Genomic DNA, 21,915 nt, shown 5'->3' on the forward strand with positions numbered 1-21,915 from the left:
TAATCATCCAGTGATGCTCATGGTTAGCATTTTGAGACACATCCGCTCCACAATCCTATATCTGAAACCCTTGTGGCCAAGAGTGTGTTGCGACTTCGATAGTTTCAGATTTGGGGGATTTTGTATTGTGTATATGCAATAACATTCCCAAAGGGGTCAGAGACGACACCTTATAATGACACACATGAATATTTCTGCAGTGAAACAAATAAAGCCACAAATGTCCATTCAGGTCAAGTTTTCCCAGAAAAGGAATTAAAAGAAACTTTAGGTTCTTAGATGGTTTTTTATTTGGGGGTCTCAGATGAAGGACTATGGACCTGACTATGTCCAGGGTCATCACAGCTGCCTGTGGGTGCTGGTCACACAGACTCTGACATGGATGGCTTTCCCTGGAGCTGTGCAATGCAACATGCCGGTGTATATCTGAAATGATTTGCCTCACAAACTCAAGGGATCAATATGTTCACATCTCTTTTATTGTTTTAAATGGATTGCTTGAGGTTTCCTGATCCATATCATCAGGAAGTCTGGTCTTCTCCTTTCCTGAATAGTCCAAGTGCCCCATGTGTCAATTAAGTCCAAAGGAGATGGTGTGGGAAGGTGTTAGTCCAGCTTCTTCACGCTGGGAAGCGGGAGGGAGAGAGGGGTCCCACCTGCTGTTGCTTCTCAACAGCACTAGCTTTGCTGTTGGGCACTGGTCCTACATGTCTAAACGGCTGCTTGTTCTTAGCTGCTGGGACGCCCTCTAGCCCAGGTCTGTAGGGTGCGCCCCATGAGGCAACAAGGTAACAGTCTTCTTAGACATATGCCGGGCTTACCCACCTCCGGCATGCATGCCTCTGTGGCCAGTGGCTGGGTGGAGAGAAGAGGCCAGCTATGGTCACATACCAATTCTAACCTGCCCTTTCTCAAATTTCTAGGCTCTTACGGGTGGCCTAGGTCATCAGAGGGACTCCCACTTTCATCAGGTGGTGATTTCAGGGACTTGGTTACCTTTTCATACAAATGGACCTTGGTCCATCTGAGAAAATCCCCCTAACTCTGAGTCTTAGGGAACAAGTCTCAAACTTGTTCTGATTTTCCCAGGAGGAAACAGACCCTGGGTGTTCCCTCCTGAAGAAGGACCCCTCCCTCTGCTATCACCAGCTTTGCATTGTTGGGGTTTCAGGAAGGAGCTGCCTCACTTGAACCACAGAAGGTCTTATTTATCTCTCGTTTGCCCCCTCCTCCTTCAAACTGTGTACTTTCTAATTCTTCACCGACTTCCCAGGGAGGTCTATCCACATGATTATTCAAAGACTAAAGATCTGAATTATGGTAGTCTTATGTGTCTATACCTAAATAAAGCAAAGGCTGGCATAAAATTTAAGAAAATGTACACTAAAGTGTCTTCAATCTCTGCCTTAGGTTTACTTTCGAAGCCACTTGAGGTATACAAGGTTTGATATGTATGGGCTTCTCTTTGAAAAAAATTTTTTTAATTAAAAAAATTTTAAATGTTGTCATTTGGATTCCTTTTGTCACAGGCTGCAGAAAAGCAGAATCCAAACAGGCCTAAGCAAAGTGGATTGCACCTGACTAATGAAAACTTCTGGGTTGGCAACGGTTTGGCTTTAGCATGGCTTGAGCTACAGGACAGGCAAAGTTCTAGCCATGCTTTCTCCTCTCTCAGTCCTGCCTTCCACTGTGTTGGCTTCATGCTCCATCTCTCTGTGTCTTGGCGAGGTGGCCAGTCACTGCAGCCGGCCTGTATCCCTTTCACATGGGGGGCTGGGTGGGGTCAAAGAGGAGCAAAAGCCTCTTTTCCGGAAAGTCCTAGGGAGTCTCATGGTGTCTCTCTGACCCTGATTGGATAATCTGCAAACACTCCAGCCAATCACCGTGGCTGGGGGAACGCAATGTCCTGAATGTCCTGATTGGCTTAGGACCCTGGGATGGGAGTGGCGCAGACAGCACAGGGAGAGAGTCAGGTTGGCATGAACCACAGAAGGGTCTAGATCTGCGCACTAGGAGGAGGTACTGGGGAAGGACTGTATAAATACCTTCCCATGTCATGAAAAACTTTTCATGAACTTCTTTTTTTTTTTTTTTTTTTTTTTTTGAGATGAGATCTCACTCTGTCACCCAGGCTGGAGTGCAGTGGCGTGATCATGGCTCACTGTAGCCTCGATCTCTCTGGTCCCAGGTGATCCTTCCACCTCAGCCTCCTGAGTAGCTGGGACCACAGGCATGAGCCACCACGCCAGCCTGATTTTTATATTTTTTGTAGAGACGGGGTTCCATCACGTTGCTCAGTTTGGTCTCAAACTCCTGGACTCAAGTGATCTGCCAGCATCCACTACACAAAGTGCTGGGATTACAGGCGTGAGCCACTGCGTCCAGCCCATGAACTTCATTTTTAATGACTAAACATTTTCCAATTGTATGGACATATCTTAATTTATTCAAATATTTTCCGATGGTAGGACAATCAAGACTACTAAGATAATGTTGCAAGACACATTATCTTACATTGTTATAGTGTATATTTTGTATTATTTTATTATTATTTTATAGGACAGGTCATTGGAAGTGGAATATCTGGGTCAAGGAACACGTAACATTTGCAAAGCTCTTGGTAAGCATTGCTAAGCGGCTTTCCAGAAATGCTTTTTAAATATTCACTCTCAGCTGAGCCTAAGAACTCATCTTACCACACTGTTACCAATACTTCTTTCTAATCCTTGGCAAATTAATGAACAGCAGCAACAAAAATGCTGGTTTGCATTGCTCCGTAGGCTGGACTATATTTTCCTCTACTTTTTCAGGAGACAAACCACAGGATCTGGGCTTCAGCCTCCAAGGAGTTATAGCAGTGGCCAGGTCTCACCGGTGCTGGTCCAGGGCCATACTCAAGAATCACATTTGTCACTGTGCTGTGAGTCTAGGGAGAGGGCCAAAGGGCACCACAGATTTCTGGGTGTTCCACAGGAATATGGCCCAGGGTAAGCATGCAATAACTAGTCATTAGTATTGCTCCTGTCAGTATATGATCTTTCTGTGACTGTTTCTCTCTCCCCCACCCCTGGGACAGCTCTGCCCTTCCTTTCCGTGGAGCTGTAGAGTGAGCTGTGCTCTTCCACCAGGACTACTTCCTGTCCCTCCTCACTGTCCTCCACCAGGGTCAGTTCTGACTGCCCTTTAGTACCTGCCTAGGAATCCCACAGCACACAACCTCTGTGTTCCAAGAAACAGTTGGATTCATCTAACAACCACTAAAGCGCCCCAGGGCTGCTCCTCTGCGGTCAGCAATTTGACAGCCCAGCGAGTCTGCCTGGCCTTCACAGCCAGCCAAGGCTCCTCCAGGGCAGGCCTCCCATGCTTGTCTCTGCATATGTCTTTGAACACCTCGGCGTGCTCTGTGGTGGGTGCTGGTCAGGTGCCGGTTCTGCCACCTCGGCCGTGTCCTCCTGTCTCTTCTCAATACCCAGACAGTTTCACATGACTGTGCTGTTGTTATTTTTAACCAAAACCTCCATAGGGTCACAAATCTCAGGACTTTTGGATTACAGAAATCATGGCATCACTGCAATTGCTATGGAAGAAGCACAATTCAATGAACAAGAGAAGTAAATTTGACTCATCCGTTTATTTCAAGCATCCTTGAAGCCCATTCCTCCAAAAAGGTGACATTGACTTCAGCGTTCCTTCATGGAGGGAGAAAGGATTCACCTGAGTTTCTGTTATACCATGACTCCAGAGCATCAGGGACCCCTTCCCTCCCAGGAGACATCACTAAAAATCCTGTTCTCAAAGCGTGGCCCTGGAGCCAGCAGTAGCAGTGCCTGGGAACTGGATGGAAATAAAGCCTCAACCTGAATCAGAGACAATGCTAGGGGGCCCAACTATATCAAGTTCTCCAGGCAACTCTGATAGGCATTTTGCACAGTGGTTTTGACAAAAGAGGGAACTCATAAGACCCTTCCAAGAGAAAACACATGAATACATTGCCTAGCATGGTATTTGGCACATAGTAAATGCTACGTAATTGGATAAACATGTATCTTCTACATCCAACCCACCTATCCCCAATTCATACAAACAAGCCTCCTGGGAGATGCTGAATGAGTGTGGCTTGGGGTTGGGCTGAGCGTGAGTGAGGCGGACTGGAGGCAGGGTAGATAGAGGATGCATGGACATCACTATCTCAGGGAGCAGAGAGAAGGGGAATGGAAATCCCAGAAGAGCCTGTTAAGGATCTTATGCTTCCAGGTTTTGGTAAAGGGAAATAGTTTTGAACTCTAATGTCGGTGTTTTGGCGCACAAGTCATAGCCAGAGCTGGCCAGCTGGCCTGCCTTCCTGGTTTCTCACTGAAACTACCTTTCAGCCCTCCCTGGCATGTGCTGCTGCAGACGCTCTTTGTGATGTTCTTATTCCACCAGCCAAGCCCAGCTCTTTCGTCCTGCTTGGTCTCAAAGTCAGCCTCTCTGTGGAGTCATCTCCATTCCTCCTCCTCCTGCAGAGTCTCCTCCTCTCACCCTCCCCTTCCCACCTCAGACATCCATAAGTTCCTCAGGCACAGTTTTGTCTCCATCCTGGCCACAGAAAAAGCATGAGTTATAAGCTTCTGCTCTGATGACATTTTATGAAGTCATAGAGAGGCACCTATTGGGACACCCCAGGCCAAACACCTGGTAGTACCAGGACTCAAGTCTCCCCATTTCTCAAGTATAAAGGTTGTATCGGAAGCCTTCTGAAGTTTTCTCCCAGTCCTCAAGTTTCTCGCTGTCAGTGGTACTGTTTATGTTTGTCACATGAACTAATCTATCAGAGGCCCTGCCCTTCTAGAGGATGTGTAAGTTCAGAGATGGGGCCCAGCTGCAGGCCACCACCCTGCTCCCTCCAGAATGAAACAGGCCCAGCTGAGTGACATCAGCAAACCATGTCTAGACTGTATGATGGGCTCTTACGACAACGTAATGTTGACATTTTTTGTTTTAAGGGAAAAACAAGTTATTTCATAAACACATTTCTTTTTAACCTCACTTTACTGTGTCCCAACCTCAGTGTTGTTGGGACAACCCTAGTAGACTGGGGATCACTGGCCAGGAAGTTCAGGGTCAGTGCCAATCATGTAGACCTTGAATCAGGCCGCCTTGAGCATCAAACTTAATGTTCTCTGTGGTCTTGGCAAGACATCAGTAGACATGTTACTTATACTTTCTGAGCTTGTTTTTCTGCAGCTCCAATTGGGCAGTAAGTTGCAAGGTTATTGTGAGGCTAAGTAAGATCCTATAACTTCTTCTATACATGGGAGGGGTCACTTATGATACCAGTTTCTCCTACCATAGAGTTGGGACATGTCATGTCTCCACTTGGGACCTGCCCCATTTCACATTCCAAGGTCTTCAGGGCATGCCTAGGAAAGATGGCAACTACTGAGCACCTTCCATCCAGGTACAGGCCTGGAGCCCATGCCTACGGCTGGACCCAGGGGAGTGTCCCAGCCTGCCCTCCCCAACCCCAGCAAGCCAGACATGAGGACTCAGAGGCATTGCAGGTATTTGGGGGGAATCCAGAAGGTCTCCCAGAAACTGCAAGTGCCAGAAAGAGTAAGATAAAACTACTATGGGACAGCCCATGTTTAGCAAAAATAGAAAGGGGGCAGTTGAATGAGAAGAAAATGAGGGATGGAATATTTGGAAGGAAGGGACTTGGAGTTTTATCAAGCCCCAATATTTTACTTATTTTGCTATTAACTTATATCTTGTCATGTTTCAAAAAGAATTAGACATTGCAAACCAAGCACTAAGTGCAGGCCAGTTTGCGCCAGCCCAGCAACCTACAGCAGCTTGAGGGGAACAATTTGGTCCCATGTCCAATTCCTGTGGGAGTAACAGAATAAGGTGGTGAGTGTGGAGGACCATCCCAGCCCTCCCCTGACCTCTGTCAGCCGTCAGGGCCATGTGCCCAGCAGGCGGGGGCCCCCACGGCAGCTGCTCAGGCACATGTCCCAGAGCCACTTGAAGCACCTCATAGGAGATGCTGAGCAGAAGCTGCAGGACTCCACTCTGGCACCCTCACATCCCCCCACCTATCAGTTCTGGCTAATCATTCTCCAGTTTCAGTGACTTGGCCTCCAGGAGTTGCCACTCTTTGGATGCTACCTAGGCTCCTGGAATCACTGTGGCTGCCTGTGCAGAAGGCCAGGGAACTGGAACTTTACATCTCCCTTCCCAGGGCGGCCGGAAGCCAAGAGGCCCTGAACACCCAGCTGCCTTGCTCGAGGCCATACTGCCCTGAAGAGTAAGTAAGCTCCAAAGCTCCCCACAGGATTGCTCCTAGCCTGCTTTTCTGCTTCGCCCCGCCCTTGCCCACGTCTCCTGGGAGCACTTCCCCCATACGTCCCTCGCACAGGAATCCTGGTGTCCAGAGTCCAGCCTAAGGCCCAAGACAGACACCAGGGCTGCTTCTTTCCTTGGACATCCCCTCTTAGAAAACCACTGTGGCTTTGCAGCCTCCTCTAAGACTTGGGGCCGTGTCATCTGTAGGTCCCAACTGATGGGACTGCTATATATACACCTGTCTCAAATTGGACCCAGATTCTCTTTTAGAAATGCTGGTTAAGCAGCTTCAGGCACTCCATCGTAAGGCAATATAAATGAAGGGCATAAGGTAACAATTTGGGGTGGCTATTTGGGAACAGGGCTGCTGGGTGACCCTTCTACACACAAGCTAAGGAGAAGCAGGTGCAGAAGACCACATGGCCCATCCACTTCCTCATGAGTCCTTGGACCTCAGGAGAGACCCCTACTTATATTGAATCTCTTGCTCCATGAATTATCAGCAGTAAAAGATCTCTGACCAGGCAACCATAGATGCTCCTTTAAACATCCCAGGTACCTCCCAATCAATCAATGTCCCTGAGGCTAGGGGATGAGGGGAAACCCCGAGAGGCCACTGTCTCTGTCTGGGGCCATGTCCATTCTCGACATCAGCCTAGGTTGGGTTTGCAGGAACCAGTGGTGGGACAGGCCCCTGGAAGGCATGGGAAAGTCTGGGTTTCTGGAGCCTGGACGGACACCAGAGAGTATGTAGATGGCCTAGGGGACTCCAGCGACCCTAAAAGAGGCTGAGTCCCCAGCAACCACCAGACGGTGTACTTACAGATGGGGAGTCAGTGAGATTTTGAAATGGGTGACATTAAGTTTTTCAAGATACCACTGTACCTTTAATTTATTAGCTTTCCATAAAAACACATAACATACACAATCTACAGTATAGAAAGTATAATTTACAAAAATATAAAATCTTGGTTATTTTTTAGTATTCCCACCTTACTATATGTGTTATTTCAATATGCATGTTTAAACAACCCACACTCAGCGTGACTATCTCTCTGGGGAATGTTGTCAACGCCCTCCTTTTTTGTTGTTTTAAAATAAAATATATATATTAAGAAAAAGAAACCAACATTGGTTACATGTGCATACCGTATGAATAAAAGCTCTGCAGTGAAATTTGAAAGGAAACACCCATTTACACCACGATTATCCTGTTTTCCAAAATGACTATGTGGCCCAAAGTGTTCTGAACTGAGCATTTAAACAGAGTTCTTTCCGTGGGCAGGGAGCGAGCGCTCTAAGCTTTGCATAGTCTTCTTGCTCAGTCATGAGATGATGATCACATCAGCCAATGTCGTGGACACGTTTTCTTTTCAAGCCTTCCGAACAGTGGGTATGAATGATGGGCCACTTTCAGGCCAGGGCTAATTCCCAGATTCCTTCAAGGACTCAGGCTGGCATTTAAGGGGCTAGTCACTAGCAATGAAAGACCCCCAAATGATGCACTGGCGGACAGCTCTCTCTGGGCCCCAGTAATGTTGCCCATGAGCTCTGCTCTGTGTCTGCAGCTGCACCACAAGTTATGTCCTGGCTGCAGAAGGCTCCGAGAAGGCGGCTCTGCTGGGCGTGGCTTCTTTCCACCCTGGAGTGGTCTCACCGGCAGGCACAGGTGTCCACGGACATGTTTGGGTACACCTTCAGAACCACATTCCGGTTCTCATCCAGGAAGAGGACCCCGAGGGAGTTCATCTTATCGGGAACACAGCAGGGCTCTGGGATGCCAGGGACTATGCCCACAGCCCTGACAATGCTCTGGATGGTGGCATGGTTGGATGGACGAACGATCTGCAAGGCAGGAAAGGAGTAGGGTTACCTCAGCTCTGCCCTCACCCATCCACCCACCCATGCTGTCCTCACAGTCCCAGGCCATACTGCTCTGCTGTTGTTCCCCAGCTGAGGCCACAGAAGAGGCATCCATCTAGAGGAATGGACGAGATTCCAAGGCGGGGTACACGATTCCTCTAAAATCAGATGTATGCTGAGTCCCAGGCTGAGGTCTCCAAGAGGCCCCAGGCCTTCCTGCCCATTGGCTTCCCTGAGGCATGCTGTGTCCCCAACACGGCAGGGCCACATGGGGGCGCCTGAGTGTCACACATCCCCGCAGAGCACCAGGAAGCAGGCAGAAGCTGCCCAGAGGGAAAACACAGCGAGATGCCAGCACGGCCCTGATCTCGCAGTCTGAGGAGGGCAAGCATGCTTCCCATGAGGTCGTGCTCTTGTCACTGAAGGGAAAGGCTGGCATGTGTGTGGCAGTGTGACAGGCTGGACACTGACATTTCCTAGGGGCTGCTCTCCCCTGCATCACCCCTTTTTTTGTCAGCTCAGCAATTTTATGGGGTGAGTATTCCCTGGACTTTACTGGGAAGACACCGAGGCTTAAAATGACTGAGTAACTTGATCAAGACCCCCAGTCAGAAAGTGAGCTGGCTTGGAAAACTGTGCCCACCTCTGACAAGATGAACCAACCAGGGCATCCACTTCAGTGCATCACCAGCCAAACAGAGATTTTTATATGTAGTGCAGTTGAGGAGGAAGCCCTCCTGTGTCGGGGTAGTGGGAGGGGAGCAGGGTAGGGACCCCTGCATTTGCAACGTTCTGGCTGGTGTCCTGGAAGGTGGGGAGGCAGCAAGCCAGGTGATAAGCTAAGTGCATGGCTGACCAGCTGCAAGCCTTCAGGGTTCCGGGCTTGCATCTGCCTGGGCCTTTGCTAGACCCTTTAAGCAGGTCCTGTCTCTCTGTCAGGCACCTCCCTCCCTCTTGCACATGCACGGTTTTGAGGAGAAGCCACTTAATTCCCAAACACATTACTGCTGCCCCATGTCTGGGTCTGGACTTCCCCAGCTGACTGATTTATTTAAGTTCAAATTGGATTTATGCACTGACTTTCTTTTCTTGGAGGGAAAGGCATGACGTGCCCTGGGCAGAGTAACTAATCAGGAAGAAACTATGTGCTGAGTGCCCAGGGCTGACATCACAGACAGCCAGGCTGCTGCAGGGCAGGCTGCAGGAACAGGGATGGACTCAGTCACAGCCCAGGCTGGAGCGAAGGTGAGAATTGGAAAGCCTTAGGTTGGTGCAACAGACAGAACAGCCCAGTGCTGTGTGTCCTGCAGACCCTGTGCATAGTGAAGGCCTTGTGGATTCCTGCCCTAAGCTGCAAGGAGGAGGGAGTCCACAGTGGGAGAGCCGCTGAGGCTAGCACTGTGCTGGTCACAGATCACCACACCCTGGGGTCCAGGCTGGGAACAGAAATGAGAGCCTTGGTGAGGATGGAGCTTCTGGGACCTGCCCTGTGTACAGGAAGCAGCATCTACTCAACCTCTGCAGATAGTTGCTATGTGGAGATGCGTTTCTAAAGACATGGATTCTCCTGCTTTTCAAAAGAATGTTCTGATTTTAAAGTCCCAACTCAACCAAGTCAATACTTCAAAAAACACAGCCAAACTCACACATATGTGGGCGGCAACTACCCTACGGGCTGCCACTTGGTGACGTATGTCTACCTATTTCCTGCCTGGAATAGACAGGAGGTACTGTTATTCCCATTTCGCAGATGGGAAACAGAAGTCCTGCAGGCTGAGGGGCTTGACGGTAGCGGCAGAGCTGAGCCTTAGAATCTGACAAAAGGCGGAAAAAACCCTACCTTAGGCATGGGGAACTCACATGCTCCCGCGCAGTAGTAGGCATCGAAAGATTTCGGTGAGATTATCCACTCATTCCAGCCGATGTCTGCGAAGTCCACCTTCAGGTACCTCCGGGAGCACACCCTCGGCTCGTCCCACTGCTTCCTCCGGGCCTTCTGCATCGTCTTCTCGTCGAAGTCCAGCACCTGCGAGGAGGCCATGAACACCTCCTGGCCCTTCTTCCTGCGGTCTTTGCGCCCTGGCCGGGGTTTCAGCGCCCGGAAGGGGCTGGGCCACAGCTGGTGCTTGTGGAAGTGCTGCGCGTGGGCGCGCGGCGGCCTCTCATCCAGCCCTGGCAGCTCGTTGTCCTGGAGGGGCCCGGTGGCCTGCGCGGCTCGGCGCACGCGGGGGTCCGCGGAGCTGTTGGGGGCTGCGTGGGGCTCGGGGTCTCCTGCAGGGAAGGGGTCGTATCTCTGCAGCGTCACCGCCACGCTATTGGGCTCCGAGATGGCCAGGTCGTTGGCGTAGACTAGGATGTAGGGTGCATAGGGGCTGGGCCGGGGCACCCCCGGGTCCCTCTCCTCGGAATCCAGCTGGGCCGAGAGGAGCAGCTCGCCATCCCGGCGGGCCGCCTTGACGATGGGGGAGATGTCCTTGGCCTGCCACAGGCCGCGCGGCGGGGGCGACAGGGCCATGGCCCCGCGGAGTAGCCCCTGTGTGGCCGTGTTCTGCGAGAGGCTGCGGAAGAGCAGGTGCTGGCGTGCGGGCGGGCCCAGGGGCAGCGAGCGCCCTGAAGCGTTCTTGGCCCGCGGCTTGCATAGCACCTCGAGCGCTCGGGGCCACCGAGGAGGCTCTGAGTAGAAGTGGAAAGTGGCCATAAGGATCGTTTCCGAGTCCTGCATGGAAGTCAGGTTGAAGAAATACACGGCCTTCTGGTCGACCACTTCTGTGAGGGAAGGAGAGACCACAGGCTGTGAAGTTCTCGCTCGTGCTCCTGAGGGTCTCCCACCCAGGGCTGGAGGAGCAATGCCCACAGATCCACACTTTCAGGACCGTCTTCCTGCCACACTTTGCCTCCCTCATTTCGTGTAATCCTCACATTAAACTGATGAGGGCGCCCTTTGCAATCCTCAGTGCACAGGTGAGGAATTAAGGTTGAGATTGTCAATATCCCATAGCAAACAACAACAAAAAGAAGGAACAACAAAGAAACAGGAGCAGACAGGGAGGCACTCAGGCCTGCTGGACTCCAAAGCTCCTGTTCGCTCCCCTTGGCCTCTACTGTCTCTGCATGCACAAATGAACAAATGTCACTGACACCTTCATTAAGTGCTCAGGATGGCTTGGGTTGGGTCCAAGCCCTGCATCAAGGCAGCCCCTCCTGTATTTGCACAGCCCTCTATTTATGCAATCAGTTTTTAAATGCAATCATTAAAATCACATTAAACCCAAACATTCTTCCAAAAGAGATGAAATAAACACTCATGCTTTTTGAGCACCTCCTAAGGGAAACTGGGATCAAAAATACAGCCATTGAGGCATCTGCTCTTTGTTCTGCCTGAGGACTTTTAAGATTGTTTTAAAAAGAAAAGAGCAATATCAGGATTACACAAGGCAACTTGACTAAATCTCCAAGGTCCAGATAAAGACCGGGAGGTCTCAACCATTACATCTGCAACTCGGTTCAAGAATGCTGCAGCTCAGCCTTCCCTGGGGCTGCCGGCCACTCCTTCCTATTTGTCTAGCGGAAGCAGGTGTTCCCCAGGGCACCAGAGCAGCATAGCCGCGTCAGCAGTCCCAGGAAGCTGCCCAACCTTGGCAGCAGCATGAGTATCGTGTCAGGTTTGAATTGTCTAAACATTATTATATATCAGTGAGCGTTCTCAAATGGCCAAGTCGGATATAGGCTTCTGAAGAGTGGCGAGTCTTTCCTGGTGCCTCCCTAGGATGCTGCACACTAACAGGACACCAGAGAGGTCAGGCCGGCTTTCTCCTTCCCGCTGCTTCATTTCCTGACAACCAAGTGTCCTTCTGCTGGGGAATATCTGGAGAGGAGCAGAGCTCCCAAGCCCAGGAAGTGTGTGTGGGGGACACTGGGCTCTCCAGGGGCATGGATCAGGGACACACCTTTCTGACCCCTGTACCTACAGGATCTGCAGGGATTTTTTTTTTTTTTTTTTTTTAGCAGAAATATTCCGCTTTCTCTTCTTTGTTTCTGTTGGGAAGAAGGCATAATTCAACTGGGATTGTTCACATACTCTTAAGGGACTATGAGCGGGAAGAAACAGAAGCACATCTATGGAGGGCCTGATAAATAAATGCCAGTAAAGGCTCAGGTGACACTGAAGCCATTACCTTATTTAATCCTCACAATAAACCTGCCAGGACAGTGTTGCAGCCCCTCAACATGCTCCACACAAACAGCAGCCCAGGGTCTATATGCACATTTGAACCTCGCTTCCCCAAGCATGTAGCCTTGACTGCATGACAATGACTTCCACATTTTAATCAGCACTCCAGGGGGCTCTGGCCATCAGGGAAGTTTGGGAAGTCAGTGGCAGCTGACAGCTCACTCTGGTGCTAGTGGCTGTGTATCTGCAGCATCTGGGGGTGAAAGTTCACCAATAATGCTGCAACCCCACCCCCAAGCTAGAAAATGCCCTAGGAACCAAGCTCCCAGGACTCAGTGGGGCCACGCCCTGAACCTTGCTTTCCCCATCTGCCTCACAGGGACAACAGCCTCTATCTCACATAGAGGATTGTCTGGAAGATCACAGAAACAGCCTAGTGAAGTGCCAAGCACAAAGGAGGTGCCCCCAAATGTGCTTTCTGCCACTTGAGTCTGAAGGACCAAGGCTGGCAGAGCAAGCTCCCCTCCATCAACTGGGGTACCTTGCATTCACTGATCCAAATATCCGAGCTGCAACCCAGCCAACACAGCACCTTGCTTTTCTTTGATCTAGTTCAAGTCTCAACTCCTCCATTGCTCTGCTAGCAGCTTCACAGTGGGGAGGAACCTTTAAGGTTGTGTAAAAGGGTATAAGCCCTACCTCCATGTGACTTGAATGCCTCCTGCCACAGGGAGCTCACCTCTCACTGAGCAGCCTGCTCCGTGAAGACTCTCCCTGCTGGGGACTGCTGGGGACAAGATGGGTCACCCCCAGCACCAGTGCATGAGGGGCCACAGGCTGGTCCTCTCTCTGGATGTGCCTGCATGTACCCAGTGCAGGGGGCTCCAGGCTGTGGCTCAGAGAAGGGACCTCAACCTGAAATCTCTCAGTTTAGCCGAGCCCAGGCCATAACAAAGAAGCTCCGAAGACAAAGTCGTTATTTCCTCTGATGTGTGCTGGTGCCCTGTGATTCATGTCTTTTCTCTCTCTTTCTTCTCTGCCTTCCTCCCGTCTCTGTTTTCTTCCCCTCTTTCCCCTTTTCTATCCACCCTCTTTTCCTTTCTTTCTTCCTCTTCTTCTCTTTGTTTTCCTAATAAACATTTGCAAAACTCCTACTCTAGGCTGTTGGGCTGACCAGGGTCATAACAAAGTTGCGCATGAGGAATTCAGCCTAGAGGGGAGACAGACTGGTAATGACAAAGACGCCCATCTTCAGTGTCTCCTCATGTCACAGTTTTACAGAGCACTGTCCAATCAAGGCCCCTGGTGTGCTGGGTGCATTCCATCACAGGTCACCCCCAAGCTCGGAGCCCTCCATTGCCCCCAAATAAAAACCCTTTACCAAGGCCTTACTTGATCTGGCCTGCCTACCTCTGCAACTTTATCTTCTATCCCCAGCCCAATCCCTCCCTTCTGCCCCTGTCACACTGGCCTTCTTGTCCTTCCAACATGTGGCTTTCGTCTCAGGACTGTGCCTCACGCTTCCTTCCACCTTCATGGTTCCCCATCCACCAGTACCACTCAACCTCTTCAGGTATCTGCTTAAATGGAACCTCCCGCAATGGGTCCCCTGGGCTCCCGTGGCTGGACAACAGCCCCATCACTCTGTCTGCTCCTGCTTCACTGGCCTTCAGAGCACTTCCTGGCATCCTGCTGTAAACTGATTTATTGCTCTTATCTTCCTAAAACATAAACTCTAACAGGACAGGGACACTGACAGTTTTATTCACTACTGCACCACTAGACCTCAGCATAAGGCTTAGGTGACAGTTGGAGCTCAGAGATGCATGTTGAATGAGATTGTCTGTGCAAATCCTGCCCAAGTGGGGACAAGAGAAAAGTGTGTTAACTTCAGTTAACACTGGGGGTTCCTGGCATGCTGCCCTACAGTGCAGTAACCACAGTCTTAAGAAATCAAGAAATCCTCATTCTTTACAAAGATGCAGCTGATGATGCAAATCCAAATGGAGACAGCGGGTAGCCAGGTCTTTAGCCAGACTTCCCCTTGAGCCTCATTGTTCTCATCTTTAAATTGGAACAAAATTGTTTATTAATTATGACATTCTGAGCTCCAAGTGTATGTGCTTGGCCCTATGTGGAGTGTTCTGCATGCTTGATTCATCATTTTCACCATGAGGAGAGTAGGGAGGGGTCATTCATTCTGTGGACAAAAAGCTGAAGCTTCAGAGAGGGTATGTAATTTGCCTAAAGTCACACAGCTGGCAAGGGGTGGAGTCAGGGCTTGTACCCAGCTCTGTGTGACCCCAAGCTCATGCCTTTTGCTCCTCCATGTGTTCTGGATATGTTCATGATCTGCCTAAGCGCTAACGGACAAAGATCACGTGCTGTGAACTGCAGCATGTTTTGCAAACAGAGGTCATTATTTTGGTAGTTTTGAGTTCTGGCTCCTTAAGAAGGGAAAGATCGACTTTATTTAGACAAGCTGATCTCTCAGTGGCTCTTGGGAATTCTCAGAAGTGTGATCAGGTCCACTTTGCTGGGCACTCAGCCTCCTTCCTGAGGGCAGTGGGGATGGTACTGGGGGAAGGGACCTTCTCACCCAAAGGTCTGTCCAGCCCCACTGCTGGTCAACTCTCAGGCCAAGAGCAGCCCCTCAGATGCTCTGCCCTATATAAAATGATTCCAAGACACTTTGGACATCTGTCCCTTCACCCATTGCCCCTCAAACAGCCACCAGGGCAATCAGTGAGAACGCTGGGCTTCGATGCCCGCACCAACAGAAGCTGGAGGAAGGGGTGGTGGGCCAGACGGTGCTGCAGAGAAAAGCAGGGAACTAACACGGATTTAGTATTTAGTGCCCGTTTCCATGCAGGCTCTAGGGTTGAGGTTCAACTCCTGCTTGCATTCCTTACTAGCTGTGAGGCCTCAGGCAAGTCATGGAAGCACTTTGTGCCTCAGTTTCTTCACCCATACACTGGAGAGAGTATTTGCACCTCCAAAAGTTATTGTGAGATCATCTCTGCAGAGCGCACTAACAGCACTGTGCCTGGCACCCAGCAGGGGCTCAGAACAGTTGTGGCCTCAGGAGCTACTGCCACCCTCAGGGCACCACACCCTTGCTCCCTGACCTCCTGCCCAGTGGGAGGCCTCACTTCCCTTCCAGCCCCTCCAGCAGGAACCTGAGAACTCTTTCGCCTCTCCCCCTCCTGCTTTTAACCAATCTCCAGGCCCTGTTTGCTCTGCTTCCTGTTTCCACACAACCATCCTGAACACAGCATCTTTCCACCCTGCGTTCAGGGCTCCAGCTCAACCACAACAGTGGTCCCAGAACTTTGTTGCCTCTTGCATCACACTCATGCCTCAAAAGCAAATTGTCTATTAAAGGTGAAAGGTTAAGATCCTTACTATGTAAAGAACCTTTGCATATCAGTAGGAGAAAGGAAGGACTCCCATACAAGGAGGCAGTTTCCACAGGAAAAATTGCAAATGGCCAGCAGGCATGTGGAAAAGCTCAAGATGACCCGTAATGAAAAAAAGGAATTTCAAATGGAAATACCTGCAAGTTTTACCTGCATGCTGACAATATAATCCATAAAAGATACATCCACATGTATCTCACATATATATATCTCACATATATATCTCAAATATATTCATATATCCATATGTATCTTACATACAAGGGCAAAACAATGGAGATATAGATAGATAGTGGAGAAATAGGTAGATAGATAGACAGACATGGCTGGAATGATTCTACCAAAATATCATACTAACAATTCTGGTTATATCTGGCTGTGATTAGGGATGATTTATGTTCTTTACTGTGATCTTCTATAATTTCCAGGTTTTCCCCAATAAGCATGCATTTATTTATAATCTCTCACTTTTTCTCCTTTATCCCTCTTTTCCCCTGCAGTCCCTCCTCTTCCTCCCTCTCTCTCCCTCTCTCCTTTCTCTCTCCCCTCTCTTCTTCTCTCTCTCCCTGGCTCCTTCCTTCTGTCCCTCATGCATGCACATTGTATATTGCCCCATTGCCTATGGAGGAACAAATTCATAATACTCATGGGTCTCCACAGCCTGCTTGCAACCTATTTGTCTGCCTCCATCTCCTGCCTTTCTCTCCTTGCGTTATCATTAAAACCAAACTCCTGGCAGTCTCTGAACACAGTGGACCGCTTCACTTCTGTACCTGGCTAAGCCCCACCTGCCCTTCAAAGTGGCTGGGGCCTGGCTTGCTCTGGGAAGGCTTTCCTGGCCCCACCCAGAGGCCCTGTCCCTGCCAGGTCAGTGCGCTCTTGGGCTCCTGCAGCACCCCTGCCCTCCTTCCTATATGGCACTCCCCAGACCCGCTGCCCTATTCTGCTGCTTACTTTGATCTGCCTTGCTAGTTTACGAGCTTTTCTGGGCATCTTTGGTGTTCCCTGAGCTTATAGCATCTGCCACCAAACCAAGTGTTTAGGAAATACTTAGGTAACTGAAATAAACTTGAATTTTGGCATTTTTGACAGGTGAGTATGTAGTATTATTCTCATTTTAGAGTTGAAGAAAACCAACTCAGTATCACATTGTTAGGTGACAAAGCTTACATTTAAACATAGGGCATTCAGTGGGAATTAGGGGTGGTCTAACCTTAACCCTTAGGGTCAGGCTCATAGGCTTTCTCCACCGATGCAGATTTAATAAGGAACAAAATGCACTTCAGGGAGCAATGAGGGAGGGAATGAAGGGGTGGCTGGTGTAATAACAGCAAGAATTAATACACCATTGACACTTACATGTGTCAGGAATGGTGTAAGCACTTGATATATCTCAGTTTCCATTAAAAAAATTATATAAGGAGGGGAGCATTATTAGCTCCATTTTAGAAGTGAAAAAACTGAGTCATGGACAAGTTCAGTCCCTTGCCCACATCGCAGAATTGGGATTTGGACCCCAGCAGGCCAGCTCACAGCCAGCACTTGGCAGCTGAGCTGCGCTATCTGGTGGCAGGGGAGGTATAGTTACGTACCACAGGCTGTGGGGATGGAGGCATTTGTTGTTCAGGAAGAGGTGATGCCCCACTGAGGCAGCAGAGACCCACCACTGGGGAGCAGGCTGAGACTGGCATGTTCTCAGACCAGAGCTGAAGCCTCCCACATGGGTGGCATCATCCATGAGAGAAGGGTCCCTGCCCAAACTCATACCTCCTCAGACAGGTCACTGGATCAGGAAGTAGGTGCATCTGAGGGCAGGCAAGGGGCTCGGCGTGAAACACTTAGATGAATCAAGGGAGGGGAGGATCAAGCAACCTGCCTGGGCCCCCACTGTATGCAAGGCACAAAACCTACTTAACATGGGTTAAGTTAATCCTCACTTCTTCACTTCACTTTACAGGAAACTGATGCTCAGAGAGGTAAACTAACCTGTGCCACAGCACACAGCTGGTAGCTGGTACAGCTGGGATTCACACCCAAATGTGCCTCAGGCTTCCAAAGAAGAGGGATTTGTCAGACACTCCAGACTACCAGAATCCTGATTTCCCAGGCTTGTCTGCTTCACCCTACCCCTCCCAGACCCTGGTCATAGCTCTGATGGAGATGACAGGGTGTGGGGAGTGATGGTGAGAATAGCAATGGCTTGGCAGATGGGAGGTGCCAACCTCTGCCACTGTGAACAACCCCTGAGTCTCAGTTTCCTTATCTGTAACGTGGGAATGCTGGATTTGAGACACTGTCTTCAGGTCCTTTTTGAGATTAATATCCTGAACTCCACTGCTACTTGTACTACCCCCTTTCTGTGAAAACAGAATGACACAGCGGGCATCTCCATGCCTGGCTGCAGCAAGTGGGTGGGTTGAGTGGGCAGGTTCACTCGTGTTGCAGCAGTGACCCTGCTGGCCTTGCTTCCTCAACTACAAGGCTTCAAGGATTGAGTTAATAGAGAAGCAAGGTCAAGTTTAAACCCACAGGAATACACATAATACTTAGCATGAGTCTTTGTGCTCCCAGGGGAATCCTGTACATCAACAGTTAATCTGACCAGTGCTGGGCTCTGAGCTTATACATATGACCTCATTTCATCTTTCCTTCAACCCCACAGGAGAGATACTGTCAAGCCTTGTCCATTTTATCGGTGAATACACTCAAGTCCATATAGCTTTAGTGATTTACCCAAGGTCATATTCATGCCAGATGATTCTTAAGTGGCTAAATTTAATAATGTTCCTCCAGAAATGGACCCCACATAGTGCAAGAAAGTTATGAGTGAGGACGGAGTTAGATCCAATTGGCCCGAAGCCCAGGGCCACTGACCTGGTGAGTCTGCTAAATAGAGGAGGAGGGCATTGGGCCTCTTTGTGGCAGGTGCTCCCCAGTCCATGGTTATGAGAGATCATGGATGTTACCTTGAGTCACACAGCCAGTGACAGATCTGACCTCAGGTTGTCTAGCCCCACAGCTGGGCTTGTTTCCCTCTCTCTCAGGAGGGGAGCCTGTAGACTGCAGATTTTTCTCCTGTTGAATGGCCTCATCCTCTACAGAGCTGCAGGAGACCCCCATCCACATTTTCTGGAACATTATTCTGCAACCAGGAGTAATCACCATGACAACCAGGGTCTTCTCACCACCTCTGCGGCCCCTCTCTACCCAGGGCCTGCAAAGGTTGGCAGGTTGCTGAGGCAGGAGCCTGGAAGCGCTCTCAGAGCAGGGCAGTATGGGCCTCTGCAAGTGCCCTCTGCCCAGCTCCAGCCAAGGGGCTGAGGAAGCGGAAAGGTGGGACAAAGGCCGGAGACAGGCAGAGTGTTCCCACTGCCTAAGCCCCTGGGCTCTTCCTTAAACCCCTGTGGTCTGAACGCTTCATGCCAGTGCGTGGGAGTCCTCAATCCCGGGCAGCCAAGGCCCTTCTCGGTCCACTCTGCTTCCCTGGACACAGGAAGCATGGCCGCCACCAGCTAGTGGCTCCTGCTTCCTAACAGGGCCCAGTGCCTGGAACTTCTGTCAGGGCTGCCTATGTTCACCGGCTGTGCCCTCCTCATTTGTAAAGTGCCCACATAATTGACCCTATCACAGGGATACTCCCCTGGCCCATGTCTCCTCTTCTACTCTGTGCTTAGAGCCTCGTATATGGGGTAGTCGGTGTCCAGCAATATGGGAGCACCCCAGGGGCAGGACCTCTGTGCCACCCTGTGCCACTCTTGGTGCCCCACTGGAGGTTCAGGGCCTGGCATGGAGAGATCAGTGAATTATTAGTGAAAGAATGAATGAACCACCCACCCGTTGGCTAGAAGAGGAAAAGTAGAGGTGCACGGGTGAGGAGACAGAAAAGTGAGGAAGGTGGAGAATTAGGAGAAGGGGTCCTGGGGCACCCTCTACTTACCCAGCCTGGCCCTGAAGCTGCGGACCGTGTTGCCCCCTCCCAGCCGCGCGCCCCGCCGGCTGTACTTCTCATAGAGCCTGTGCATGTGGACAGCGACCATGTCCTGGGCGCCGGGGCCCAGCGTGGCGGCCGCGTCCCCAGGAGCCCGCTGGGGATCCCTGTCCCCCCGCAGGCCGTCGGCGGCCGCGGGCAATGCGGACCAGGCGGGAGCCCTGTGGCTGCCGGCCGCGTCCCGGAGCAGCAGCAGAAACAGCGGCAGCAGCGGCAGCAGTTGGGGTCCGGGGCCCTGGCTGGTCCGAGTGGGGACACGAGCCATGGCGTGGTGAGGGCACCAAAGGGCCAAAGTCCAGGAGGAGGAAGGCGAGCGCGGGCGCACTGGAGGTTGCGGACTGACCTCGCGGCAGTAGGGCGCGCGGGGAGAGCCCTGGCAGCAGGGCGCTGGATACCGGGTTCCGCGCGGGGCGAGGGGCTTAGCCGGGCGCGTGGTCCGTGGGTACCGGCGGCCCGAGCCCCCGGACAGCGGTCACGGCCGTCCGGAGCAGCGCAGAGCCAAACCGAGCCCGAGTCAGCGCGCTGCCTCGGCGGACTCGCGCCGCGAAAGTTTGCAGCCCACTGCGCACCCGGCCCGGCGGGTTCGAGGGGGCGGGACGGGGCGGGGCGGCCGGCGGCGCCCTCGAGGGGACCCGGCTGCGCGCCCCGGACCTCTGGGGCTGCCGCAGACACTGCCGTCCCCTGCCCGGCTGCGGTGTGCGTGCGCCCGTGTGTGGCAGCGTGCGCGCGCCGGGGTGTGCGCCCGCGAGTGTGGGGGGCGTGGGCGTGGGCGTGGGCGAGCGCGCTCCCCGCTCCCCTGCCGAGAGCCGGAGACCCAGCCCCGCAGCCGGCTCCTGTGTGTCGGCGCCGCAGCCTGGCCTGGCTGCGAGGGGGGCTGGGCGGCAGTTGGAGGGGGGCCTGCCTGCTGGGTTGCCCCTGCAATGGCATGCGATGGCTATGTGATTGCAAGATGACAGCTCCCCTGTGAGGACCAGAGAGGGGATACATGTGCGCCCAGTTGCCTCGGAGTCAGCGTATGTCCAAAATGTGAGAGTGTGGGGAACAGATATCCTCTCTGGACTGACTCCGTAAAGAAAAGCCCTCACCCCAAAGCTCATGCCACCCAAGGGAAATGGAACAAGATCCTGATTAAAATTCAGAATTGGCTGATTAACCAGCCCTTTATTTGGCAACAGTAATTCCAGTTGTTGAAGAAACACATCAAAGATCTTTATTAATCTTTGGACATGTAGCCTTCAGGATTGCAGGGGTAAGACGTGCTTTCAATTTGCCTTTAAAATCATTTCCAAAGCATCAGAGCAGGAGGAGAGGAAGCAGTGGCTTTCTTAAGAAGGGTTCCCAGTGAAGTGAGGGTGTAGTGAGTCCCTGGCCCATTGCCCCTCAGCTTAACCCTGGGGCAGAAGGTCCTGATCTTTGTCTTGCCTCTAGCAGGATTTCTTCTCCATTGATAGAATTCAAGGGCTCCTATGAACTTGATGGTGAAAAAAAATACATGTTTATTTTCATTAACTCTAACTGAAACTTAGCATTAACTAATGTTATAAATGCAAGCAACCAACCACAGTGGTATTAGTGACTTTTTCACCAATAGGCACCATCCACAGATATTTTCATATCACTTGTAAGTGGTTGCAGATTTATCAAAGTATCATGTTTGCTCATTACGATTTCAGTTAGGCCTGCTGCTAGTTAGTCAACAAAAAGGAATATAGTTACTATGTTGCAAAATTGCTTTTAAATATTTTTGATAACTATATTCTAATGTAATTTCTTCCTTTGTAACTCCGCATATTTTATGTATTTAAAAATATTCTTTTAAGAAGGGGTTCACTGGCTTCCCTAGACTTAGAAAGGGGCCCAAGACCCACCTAAAAAGTTTAAGGACCCTTGAGAGGGAAGGAAAGGACCACGTCAAGCCCATGTTCTTCCAGAAAGCTCCCAGATACAGTCTATGCTACATTTCAAAGGACTATTTGCAAACTTGTGAACAGGCTGTTCCCTCTACTTGGTAACTTTGGGCTCTGTGAGCCAAAATAGTTACTTTTCTTGGAGGGCTCACAATGCAATAATTGAAAAATTGCTGGAAAAAGCTGCTGTTGGTGTGTAAAACACGACCCATTTGTAATTTTTTAAAATCTTGCAGTGTC

The 21,915-nt window shown here is 50.8% G+C and overlaps 1 protein-coding gene across 2 annotated transcripts; it reads right to left on the reverse strand.

Annotated features, from left to right (window-relative positions):
• Positions 1 to 7,191: 7,191 nt before the first annotated feature.
• Positions 7,192 to 20,482, reverse strand: GDF10 (growth differentiation factor 10). Of its 2 annotated transcripts, none has more exons than XM_065520693.2 (3): positions 19,718 to 20,482; positions 10,031 to 10,953; positions 7,192 to 8,172 (listed from the first exon to the last, which is right to left on the reverse strand). In XM_065520693.2, exons 1-3 carry the CDS (start codon positions 20,031 to 20,033, stop codon positions 7,981 to 7,983), a joined length of 1,431 nt encoding a protein of 476 aa, XP_065376765.1. In that variant the 5' UTR covers positions 20,034 to 20,482; the 3' UTR covers positions 7,192 to 7,980. The 2 variants fall into 2 exon arrangements, with proteins under 2 accessions (XP_065376765.1, XP_005565258.3); XM_005565201.5 differs by having other exon boundaries at positions 10,031 to 10,956.
• Positions 20,483 to 21,915: the final 1,433 nt, after the last annotated feature.

This window comes from Macaca fascicularis, chromosome 9 (assembly GCF_037993035.2).
Source record: "Macaca fascicularis isolate 582-1 chromosome 9, T2T-MFA8v1.1".
Classification (NCBI taxonomy): domain Eukaryota; kingdom Metazoa; phylum Chordata; class Mammalia; order Primates; family Cercopithecidae; genus Macaca; species Macaca fascicularis.